This window comes from Petromyzon marinus, chromosome 70 (assembly GCF_048934315.1).
Source record: "Petromyzon marinus isolate PM22_M1 ecotype Great Lakes invasive population chromosome 70, UKy_Petmar_22M1.pri1.0, whole genome shotgun sequence".
Lineage (NCBI taxonomy): Eukaryota > Metazoa > Chordata > Hyperoartia > Petromyzontiformes > Petromyzontidae > Petromyzon > Petromyzon marinus.
In genome coordinates this window covers 4,501,096-4,514,426 of record NC_133736.1, presented here as the reverse complement: position 1 = coordinate 4,514,426, position 13,331 = coordinate 4,501,096, and the positions used below count along the sequence as shown (strand labels likewise).

At 41.9% G+C, this 13,331-nt stretch overlaps 1 protein-coding gene across 2 annotated transcripts in view; it reads left to right on the top strand.

Annotated features, from left to right (window-relative positions):
• Nucleotides 1-2,453: 2,453 nt before the first annotated feature.
• Nucleotides 2,454-13,331, top strand: part of LOC116937384 (AP-1 complex subunit sigma-2) — a 129,168-nt gene continuing 118,290 nt past the window's right edge. For both annotated transcript variants that reach the window (XM_032944461.2, XM_032944462.2), the window contains exon 1: nt 2,454-2,652. In XM_032944461.2, coding sequence (XP_032800352.1) covers nt 2,650-2,652 — 3 coding nt within the window. In that variant the 5' untranslated portion in view covers nt 2,454-2,649. The remainder of the gene's footprint in view (nt 2,653-13,331) is intronic.

Sequence of the window (13,331 nt, the reverse complement as noted above, 5' to 3'; positions counted from 1 at the left end):
CACACATTAATCACTCAACACAACTATTGATCGCTATAATAATCACATTAATAACTCAACACACCTATTGATCGCTATAATAATGATCACATTAATAACTCAACACAATTATTGATCGCTATAATAATTACACTTAATCACTCAACACAACTATTGATCGCTATAATAATAATCACACATTCATCACTCAACACAACTATTGATCGCTGTAATAATAATAATCACATTGATCACTCAACACAACTATTGATCGCTATAATAATCACACATTAATCACTCAACACAGCTATTGATCGCTATAATAATAATCACATTAATCACTCAACACAACTATTGATCGCTGTAATAATCACATTAATAACTCAACACACCTATTGATCGCTATAATAATAATAATAATCACATTAATAACTCAACACAACTATTGATCGCTATAATAATAATAATCACACTGAATCACTCAACACAACTTTTGATTGCTATAATAATAATCACACTTAATCACTCAACACAACTATTGATCGCTATAATAATGATCACATTAATAACTCAACACAACTATTGATCGCTATAATAATAATCACACTAAATCATTCAACACAACTTTTGATCGCTATATTAATAATCACACATTAATAACTCAACACAACTATTGATCGCTATAATAATAATCACATTAATCACTCAACACAACTATTGATCGCTCTAATAATCACATTAATCACTCAACACAACTATTGATCGCTATAATAATGATCATATTCATAACTCAACACAATTATTGATCGCTATAACAATAATGACACTTAATCACTCAACATAATTATTGATCGCTATAATAATAATCACACTTAATCACTCAACACAACTATTGATCGCTATAATAATAATCACACATTCATCACTCAACACAACTATTGATCGCTGTAATAATAATCACATTAATCACTCAACACAACTATTGATCGCTATAATAATAATCACACATTAATCACTCAACACAGTTATTGATCGCTATAATAATAATCACATTAATCACTCAACACAACTATTGATCGCTATAATAATCACATTAATAACTCAACACAACTATTGATCGCTATAATAATCACACATTAATCACTCAACACAACTATTGATCGCTATAATAATAATCACACTAATCACTCACACAACTATTATCGCTATAATAATCACATTAATCACTCAACACAACTATTGATCGCTATAATAATCACATTAATAACTCAACACAACTCTTGATCGCTATAATAATAATCACACATTAATCACTCAACACAACTATTGATCGCTATAATAATAATCACATTAATAACTCAACACAACTATTGATCGCTATAATAATCACATTAATCAATCAACACAATTATTGATCGCTATAATAATAATCACACAATCAATCAACACAACTATTGATCGCTATAATAATAATCACATTAATAACTCAACACAACTATTGATCGCTATAATAATCACACTTAATCACTCAACACAACTATTGATCACTATATAATCACACATTAATAACTCAACAAAACTATTGCTCGCTATAATAATCACACTTAATCACTCAACACAACAATTGCTCGCTATAATAATAATCATTAATTACTCAACACAATCATTGCCCGGGTATGATAATCGCTAAATTAAGCGCGTGGGATTTTTCTTTGTTCAAATTATTTTTTGTCTTCACGCATATTAATGAGGTTTAAAAAAAAACCTGAGGTCATAATTTATTGTATTTTTTTCTTTAAAAAACACCTGAGTTAATAATTTATTGCATATTTTTCTTTTAAAAAAATCCTGAGGTAATTTATCGGATAAAAAAACTGAGGTAATTTATTGCATATTTTTATTTAAGAATAAAAAACCTGAGGTAATTTATAGTATTTTTTTGCTTAAATATAAAAACCTGAGGTAATTTATCGCATATTTTTCTTTTTAAAAAAACTAAGGTAATAATTGTATATTTTTATATATCAAAAAAAAATCTGAGATAATAATTAATTGCATATTTTTATTTAAAAAAAACCTGAGATAATAATTAATTGAATACTTTTTATTTAACAAAAAACTGAGATAATAATTAATTGTACTTTTATTAAAACCTGAGATAATAATGAATTGTATATTTTAATTTCAAAAAAAACCTGAGATAATAATGAATTGTATATTTTTCTTTAAAAAAAGAAAACCTGAGATAATAATGAATTGTATAGTTTTAATTAAATAATTAATTGGATAATATTTTTCTTTTAAAAAAACCGCGTTAAAGTTGCCTCCAATATCCGCGTGCTTCTTCCCGCCAATTGGTGGCGGTCGAGAGCAAAATTCACCCCCCACGCCCCTCCCCCCGTCACGCCCCCCGCCACGCCCCTCCCCCTTCCACGCCCCTCCCCCCTTCCACGCCCCTCCCCCCTTCCACGCCCCTCCCCTTTCCACGCCCCTCCCCCCCCCGACTCATTCTGAAGGCGTCTAGCGCGAATCGCTCAACGTCAAAACGATGATTTTATTGTGATTACAAAAGCGACGAACGGAACAGCAACAACAATTGTTTGTTTGTTGTTTGGAGTGGGAGAGGGGTGGGGGAGAGGGGTAAACAACAATCGCTGGCAAGTATCGACAATGGTGAGTGCTTTAAGCGGCGGTGTTTAGTGAGCGAATTTTGAGGCCTAGGAACAGCTCTAGGTACAATTTTTTTTAAAAAAAATTCCCACTTCCTCTTAACATCGCTGAGGTGATTTTCAAAGGAATATAACGACACAAACGAAGATCGACGGGAATTGTTGTGCGCGCAACAACGCCGTTCTGTTGTTCGTTTATTACAAAAAAATGTTTTTGTTGTGTGTTACGTGGTGCCTTTTAAAGGCGTTAAGAGCGTTCTAAGTTGATTTAGCATCGCGTTCAACTCTATAAACTGTGTCCGTGTCTTATTGTTGAATGGATTAGTTCCCCCTTCATATACTCTCTCGTCTATCTGCCTATATAAACACTCGACGCGTCTCTCTATTTCGTTTTAAGTAACGTCAAAACTCGCTGCGAGTAATTAGCGATATCTTATTTGGTTATTTCGGTAAAGTCACGTAGAATGAGAGTAAAATAATAAATTGATAATATAAAATAACGCAATAATATTCTACGTGGTGACTTTACCGAAAGAACCAAAGACGATGAATCCTTGCAGTCGCGAAAGCTTTAAATCGAAATTTAATTAGCGATAACTAGAGATCGGTCGTTGTGGTGGTTGTGTTTAGGAGCGGTGGCGCTGCGGTTAGCGCAGCGCCGCGCTACGCTACGAACCCCGGGCCACCCGAATTTCGATTCCCGCTCACGGCCAGGGCCTCTCCCCCTAGGTCGACTCGGCCTCAAATGAGTCACCTGGTTCTGTGGTGTGTGGCAGTGAACATCAGCCACTGGGGGAGAGACAAAGGCGGCCGGGCGTGTGCCACAGCGCCGGTAGCCTTCATAGGCGCTGCTCGCTAACAGCACTTGCCCCTACAGCCTGTTAGAGGCTACATGGGGGATCTTTGTCTGTGTATAGGTGCTGCTACTCGCTAACAGCACTTGCCCCTACAGCCTGTTAGAGGCTACACGGGGGATCTTTGTCTGTGTATAGGTGCTGCTGCTGCTCGCTAACAGCACTTGCCTCTACAGCCTGTTAGAGGCTACACGGGGGATCTTTGTCTGTCTATAGGTGCTGCTGCTACTCGCTAACAGCACTTGCCCCTACAGCCTGTTAGAGGCTACACGGGGGATCTTTGTCTGTGTATAGGTGCTGCTGCTGCTACTCACTAACAGCACTTGCCCCTACAGCCTGTTAGAGGCTACACGGGGGATCTTTGTGTATAGGTGCTGCTGCTACTTGCTAACAGCACTTGCCCCTACAGCCTGTTAGAGGCTACACGGGGGATCTTTGTCTGTGTATAGGTGCTGCTGCTACTCGCTAACAGCACTTGCCCCTACAGCCTGTTAGAGGCTACACGGGGGATCTTTGTCTGTGTATAGGTGCTGCTGCTACTCGCTAACAGCACTTGCCCCTACAGTCTGTTAGAGGCTACACGGGGGATCTTTGTCTGTGCATAGGTGCTGCTGCTGCTCGCTATCTGCACTTGCCGCTACAGCCTGTTAGAGGCTACACGGGGGATCTTTGTCTGTGCATAGGTGCTGCTGCTACTCGCTAACAGCACTTGCCCCTACATCCTGTTAGAGGCTACACGGGGGATCTTTGTCTGTGTATAGGCGCTGCTGCTACTCGCTAACAGCACTTGCCCCTACAGCCTGTTAGAGGCTACACGGGGGATCTTTGTCTGTGTATAGGTGCTGCTGCTACTCGCTAACAGCACTTGCCCCTACAGTCTGTTAGAGGCTACACGGGGGATCTTTGTCTGTGCATAGGTGCTGCTGCTGCTCGCTAACTGCACTTGCCCCTACAGCCTGTTAGAGGCTACACGGGGGATCTTTGTCTGTGCATAGGTGCTGCTGCTACTCGCTAACAGCACTTGCCCCGGCAGTCTGTTCCAATTTGAGTATTTACTCTCCAACAAACCGTTGGGCTGAAGTAGTACGCTACACTATACACTACACTATACACTACTATACACTACACTATACACTACTATACACTACACTATACACTACACTATACACTACACTATACACTACTATACACTACACTATACACTACACTATACACTACTATACACTACACTATACACTACACTATACACCACACTATACACCACACTATACACTATACACAACACTATACACTACACTATACACTACACTATACACTACTATACACTACACTATACACTACTATACACCACTATGCACTACACTATACACTACACCACTATACACTACACTATACACTACACCATACACTACACTATACACTACACTATACACTACACTATACACTACACCACTATACACTACACTATACACTACACTATACACTACACTATACACTACTATACACTACACTATACACTACTATACACTACACTATACACTACTATACACTACACTATACACTACACTATACACCACACTATACACTACACTATACACTACACTATACACTACACTATACACAACACTATACACTACACTATACACTACTATACACTATACTATACACTACTATACACTACACTATACACTACTATACCCTACACTATACACTACTATACACTACACTATACACCACACTATACACTACACTATACACTACACTATACACGACACTACTATACACCACACTATACACTACACTACTATACACCACACTATACACTACACTACGATACATTACACTATACACTACACTATACACTACACTACTATACACTACACTATACACTACACTACTATACACTACACTACTATACACTGCACTATACACTACACTAAACACTACACTATACACTACACTATACACCACACTATATACTACACTATACACTACACTATACACTACACTATACACTACACTACTATACACCACACTATACACTACACTATACACTACACTATACACTACTATACACCACACTATACACTACACTATACACTACTATACACCACACTATACACTACTATATCCTACATTATACACTACACTATATACTACACTATACACTACACTACTATACACTACACTATACACTACATTATACACTACACTACTATACACCACACTATACACTACACTACTATATGCTACACTATAAACTACACTATACACTACACTATACACTACACTACTATACACTACACTATACACTACACTATACACTACACTACTATACACCACACTATACACTACACTATTATACACTATACACTACTATACACTACACTACTATACGCTACACTACTATACACTACACCACTATACACTACACCACTATACACTACACTACTATACACTACACTATACACTGCACTACTATACACTACACTACTATACACTACACTATTTTTCACTACACTATTATACACTGCTATGCACTACACTACTATACACTACACTATACACTACACTATTATACACTATACACTACACTACTATACACTACACTATACACTACACTATACACTACACTACTATACACCACACTATACACTACACTATACACTACTATACACCACACTATACACTACTATATACTACACTATACACTACACTATATACTACACTATACACTACACTATACACTACACTATACACTACATTATACACTACACTACTATACACCACACTATACACTACACTACTATATGCTACACTATACACTACACTATACACTACACTATACACTACACTACTATACACTACACTATACACTACACTATACACTACACTACTATACACCACACTATACACTACACTATTATACACTATACACTACTATACACTACACTACTAAAACACTACACTACTATACACTACACCACTATACACTACACCACTATACACTACACTACTATACACTATACACTGCACTACTATACACTACACTACTATACACTACACTATTTTTCACTACACTATTATACACTGCTATGCACTACACTACTATACACTACACTATACACTACACTATTATACACTATACACTACACTACTATACACTACACTACTATACACTACACTACTATACACTACACTATACACTCCACTACTATACACTCCACTACTATACACTACACTACTATACGCTACACTACTATACACTATTATACACTACACTATACACTACACTACTTTACACTACACTATACACTACACTATTATGCACCACTATTATACACTACACTATTATACACTACACTACTATACACTATTATACACATCACTATACACTCCACTACTATACACTACACCACTATACACTACACTACTATACACTACACTATACATTACACTATACACTACACTACTATACACTACACTACTATACACTACACTATACACTACACTATACACTACACTACTATACACCACACTATACACTACACTATACACTACTATACACCACACTATACACTACTATATACTACACTATACACTACACTATATACTACACTATACACTACACTACTATACACTACACTATACACTACATTATACACTACACTACTATACACCACACTATACACTACACTACTATATGCTACACTATACACTACACTATACACTACACTACTATACACTACACTATACACTACACTATACACTACACTACTATACACCACACTATACACTACACTATTATACACTATACACTACTATACACTACACTACTATACACTACACTACTATACACTACACCACTATACACTACACCACTATACACTACACTACTATACACTACACTATACACTGCACTACTATACACTACACTACTATACACTACACTATTTTTCACTACACTATTATACACTGCTATGCACTACACTACTATACACTACACTATACACTACACTATTATACACTATACACTACACTACTATACACTACACTACTATACACTACACTATACACTCCACTACTATACACTCCACTACTATACACTACACTACTATACGCTACACTACTATACACTATTATACACTACACTATACACTACACTACTTTACACTACACTATACACTACACTATTATGCACCACTATTATACACTACACTACTATACACTATTATACACATCACTATACACTCCACTACTATACACTACACCACTATACACTACACTACTATACACTACACTATACATTACACTATACACTACACTACTATACACTACACTATACACTACACTATACACTATACACTCCACTACTATACACTACACCACTATACACTACACTATACACTACACTATACACTACACTACTCTACACCACACTAGTAACCAATAGGCATTTTGTTTTTGTGACAAATCCCTTAGCCGGTTGGCCGTGTTGGGCGGTGGAGGGGGTTTACGGCACAACGCTTCACACTTGACGCGATCCAAACCAAAACACCCTTTTTTGCCGCGCGGAATATTGCCCGCGGAGACCCGCGGTGCCGTGGACCTTCACTCCGTCCGTTCCGCTAAAGTTGCGCCAAGCACGCGCCCAAAGCGTTCCACGCGGTTCAAAACCTCGCGGTGGGGTTTGGCGATTACTCGGACGCGGACGCGGACGCGGACGCGGACGCGGACGCGGACGCGGACGGGCGGACGACGACGGGCAGTGCCATTTTATCGCGCGCAAACGCCGGGAGGCAGAAGGGCGATGCGCGGCGATTACAAACAGGCCCCCCCCCGCAGGGTGGGCCGGTGAGGAGCGTTGGAATTTTTTCGCAATTTGACGACGCTGCTGCCGCTTGCAAACGTTGGGTGCAATAGGACGTGGTATCAAGTCGTCTGCGCTGTCCATTGGCTGATTTTTTTTTACACACACCCCAACAGCACGAGATTTCACTTCGTTAAAGCGCTGAAAGGGGACGGACCGACGGACCGACGGACGGACCGACGGACGGACGGACGGACGCATTAATCTATTGCAGGCTTGGTGCACTCAGTTTTACAGTCTTTGTTCCTACCAGTATAATCATTTTGAATAACCCAACCGGCGATGGATGCCCATTGTACTTCAGAATACATTCACTAGTTTGACTGCCCGGCTTTGCCCGCCGCTTGAATTCTTGCCCTGGAGTAACGGACGGCCTAGGCGGAAGGTGTCGGGGGTGTGGGGGGATGTGGGGGGATGCGTGACGTCAGCAGGCACACCTCGTGACGCTGCTGCTGCTGTTGCATGCGGGTGACATCACGGACGTGACGTCACCGCTCACTTGCCTTTGCGAAATATTGCATGCATCCAAAATGCAAAACGTCTATTTTTAATACTTTTTTTGCATTGTGCACAGCCTGGACGCTACCCACATGGCACATTTCAAGTTTGTCGCATGTTCGGGAAGTACGCGCAACATTTCGAACGGACGCGCACATTCACAGATTTCCCTTTTTTATTCATATATAGATTAATTCCACCACCACCACCACCACGCACAAGAAGAGCTCGCAAGCGACGCCATCACATCTGCCCCCTCGATTCGAGGAACGAATCGGGAGGATTTCCCCGCTAATGTGGCCGTCCGCCCTGACGATACCGCTTGTTACTGGCGACGCGTGACGGTGTTCCGATGGCAAAACGCTGCGGATTTGCCCGACACAACGCAACCGGTCCAGTGCCGTGCCAGTAACGAATTGGCCGCGTGACAGGCTCCTCACCAATTGGCTGCGTCGGGTGGTTCGCGGGTTCAACGAGGCGCTCGTTGAGGTTTTTCACACAACCGTCTCAGTGCTGAATTGTCCTGTTCGATATGTAAACCCCCCCCCCCCTCTTTGTCAAGGTGCCTCACTTCTCTCAACCAGCTCGAAAGACGCTGCGAATCTTAGCGGCGTTCATTGGAGCTCTGTTAGCCCCGACAGTTTTTATTTTTTCCTCCCTTTCACCTGAAGAAGGCCACTTGCGTTGTGGCCGAAACGTCGTGAGGATTTTAACCGTTTTATTTTTATTCTTTTGTTCTCATCCTACGTGGTGGTGACTTTACCGAAAGAACCAAAGAAGACGTTTGTTTGTTTATTGACGTGACCTGACGCTATATTTTGGGTGACATTGATCGCGAAAGCCTCCTTTTCGCGTGAAACTTGGAAGAGGTTTTTTTTTCCTTAGTTATCCAGAGCGAGGATGAGCGTCTCGGCGAGCGGCAGTCCATGGTGAAACGAACGGATGGAACGGCGTCCCGACGGGGGAGGGGGGGACTGGCCTTCGTCCAGCAGCAGATTGACCGTGGCTGATGGCATCAATAAGACTACGAAATCGGTCCTTTTTTTTTGTTTTGTTTTTGCCAGTGGTTGATGTTGATTCCTAAATGTGGAGGGGAACAACTGGAGGGCCCCCCTTCATCCAGGAGTGGATTGACCATGGCTTATGATGATGATGATGGTGGTGGAAACGCAAGCTTAGAGGTGTTATACCATCTCCCCACGGTGGCTAGGAGATGTTAGCTACCTCGCCAGGTATGCAGGAGGTCGTGGGTTGGATCCCAACCCTGACAGTGCCTGTATTTGGTGAGATGTCAACTCCCTCGCCTGGTACGCAGGAGGTCGTGGGTTCGATCCCGACCCCTGACGACACCTGTATTTGGTGAGATGTCAACTCTCTCGCCTGGTATGCAGGAGGTCGTGGGTTCAGTTTCCGACCCCTGACGGTGCCTGTATTTGGTGAGATGTCAACTCCCTTGCCTGGTATGCAGGAGGTTGTGGGTTCGATCCCGACCCCTGAAGACGCCTGTATTTGGTGAGATGTCAACTCCCTCGCCTGGTATACAGGAGGTTGTGGGTTCGATCCCGACACCCCTGACGACACCTGTATTTGGTGAGATGTCAACTCCCTCGCCTGGTATGCAGGAGGTCGTGGGTTCGATCCCGACCCCTGACGACACCTGTATTTGGTGAGATGTCAACTCCCTCGCCTGGTACGCGGGAGGTCGTGGGTTCGATCCCGACACCCCTGACGACACCTGTATTTGGTGCGATGTCAACTCCATCGCCTGGTACGCGGGAGGTCGTGGGTTCGATCCCGACACCCCTGACGACGCCTGTATTTGGTGCGATGTCAACTCCATCGCCTGGTACGCGGGAGGTCGTGGGTTCGATCCCGACACCCCTGACGACGCCTGTATTTGGTGAGATGTCAACTCCCTCGCCTGGTATGCAGGAGGTCGTGGGTTCGATCCCGACACCCCTGACGACACCTGTATTTGGTGAGATGTCAACTCCCTCGCCTGGTACGCAGGAGGTTGTGGGTTCGATCCCGACACCCCTGACGACACCAGTATTTGGTGAGATGTCAACTCCCTCGCCTGGTACGCCGGAGGTCGTGGGTTCGATCCCGACACCCCTGACGACGCCTGTATTTGGTGCGATGTCAACTCCATCGCCTGGTACGCGGGAGGTCGTGGGTTCGATCCCGACACCCCTGACGACACCTACCGCTCTCCCCGTGCTCGCGTGGATTTTTCTCCGGGTCCTCCGGTTTTCGCCCTCCACGTTTAAAATCGACATCGCTACGGCGTTTAGAGCGTTATGGCTGCTGCTATAAATGTCCACACGACGCTGACGATGGCTAGCTATTGCTTCTGAAAAAGAAGTTGCGTAGTGGCTCAGTGGGGCCTTACACCTGGCATAAAATAAAAATAAAAATAGTTTACCGTGGCGGCGCAGTCTTGTCAATGTTATCAGCCACGGTCAATCCACTGCTGCATGAGGGCCTCCGATCACCATCCGACTCCGTCACTCCATCTCCTCCGTGGACGAGGGGGCCTTCTCGGACGCGGTCCAATTAGCCGCCACTATCCCGTCGTTACTCGGGACTACTCTCCCGGCGTTCAGAGTCTTTGGCAGCTGCTATACATCTCCACGTGACGCTGATGACGACGCCGGTGGGCCGCTTGATTTGGCCTATCATTTGTGGCCCAGGTCGCCTCTGCACCAGATCTTATTTATTCACGATGTACTTACAAAAAAATTCCGCAGACTACCTACTGGATCTCCTCTCTGTTTCAAAGAACAAACAAATTTGACCTCAGGTCTTCGCTCATTTACCAGCTTCACATTCCCTATTGCCGTACAAAAACTGGAGGAAGGGCCTTTGCTATTGATGCCCCCAGGGTCTGGAATGCTTTTGCCAATAAACTGCAACTTGAATCACTACCTATGAGATCTTCACTCAAAACTGCTCTAGAGGAGTTGTACAACCTTAGCTGCCACTGCTATTCAGTGGTGTAAAATATGGCTCTAGATTTTGGTGTTATAATTTATTTATGTAGTTTATTGTAAAAAAATTCGGTCACAGTCCCTATGATCACTGTTACATTGGATTTATGGCTTTTATTTTGGTGATTTCGAAAAGTTTTTTTTGGTTTTGGCCATGTTTTTGTTTATTGTAGCACGGAGTTAGACTGATGGCCTTAATCTTAGTTGTCTTGTGGTTGTTGTTGTTGTTGTTGACTTGCATCCCACTGGGATTTTTGCACACAGCGTTGGTGTACGGTGCTATTTCAGGAATATTTTGATATTTTTTTCCCTGTATTTTCTGTTTGCACAGTCAACACAAAGTCACTTTAAGATCTTTTTCTTGTTCGTGTTTTTTGTTTGTTGCGGTTGCACTCGATTCAAGAGCCGAATGGCTCACAGGGGCTCTACCAAATAAATGAACTAAACTATGAACTTCTGACGAACTTGCCCCGTGGCTCCGGTAAGCCTCGCGCGGCGAGATTTAAACTTGTTTTTTCTATTTTTTGTTGTTTTATACCTTTACGTGACTTTACCAAAATAGAACCAAAGAGTATGGATCCTTGCAGTCACGAAAGCTTCAAATCTAGAAAAAAAAACTTGTTTTGTTGAATCATAATACTTTAATAGCGTTACTACAGTACGGGATTACTATCTCGAGCGGCGGTTCTTAATCTTTTCTGCAGCCTTTGTACCCCTTTGGTTCTCAATGGGCGAAAATAAGTAATATTTAAAAAACACTTTTTTTTTAAAAACACGCTTTTATGAAATGTACTCGTAATGGCAGAACTCCACGACTCCAGGAAGTTGCCCCAAAGCTTCCCATGACGTAACATAACATATAAAAAATAATGTTTAAAAATATAGATTTTTTTTAACAATGATATAATATAGTAACGTCATCAGTATGACATAAGTATAACCAAGTTAGCAGTCGATACCGCATTGGGAAGTGGGTTAACGTTGAGTTACAAGATTTGAGGATACACCAACAGACAGAGTGTAACAATGTTAATGACTACGCAGAGTTTGATGGAACAAAGTTGCCACGTGACGCTCCGCCCGTGGGTTAATTTGTGTTTTCGATGATTTGCCTTCTAAAATAATCCAGCCATGTCTCGCTACCCCCAGAAAGGGCATCTCGCATCCCCAGGGGGTAGCGAGATGCCCCGCAGGTTAAGAACCACTGGTGTAGTGTATAGTGTAGTGTATAGTAGTGTGTAGTGTAGTGTATAGTGTAGTGTATAGTAGTGTAGTGTATAGTAGTGTATAGTGTATAGTAGTGTAGTGTAAAGTAGTGTAGTGTATAGTAGTGTAGTGTATAGTAGTGCAGTGTATAGTAGTGTAGTGTATAATAGTGTAGTGTAAAGTAGTGTAGTGTATAGTAGCATAGTGTATAGTAGTGTAGTGTATAGTAGTGTTAAGTAGTGTATAGTGTAGTGTATAGTAGTGT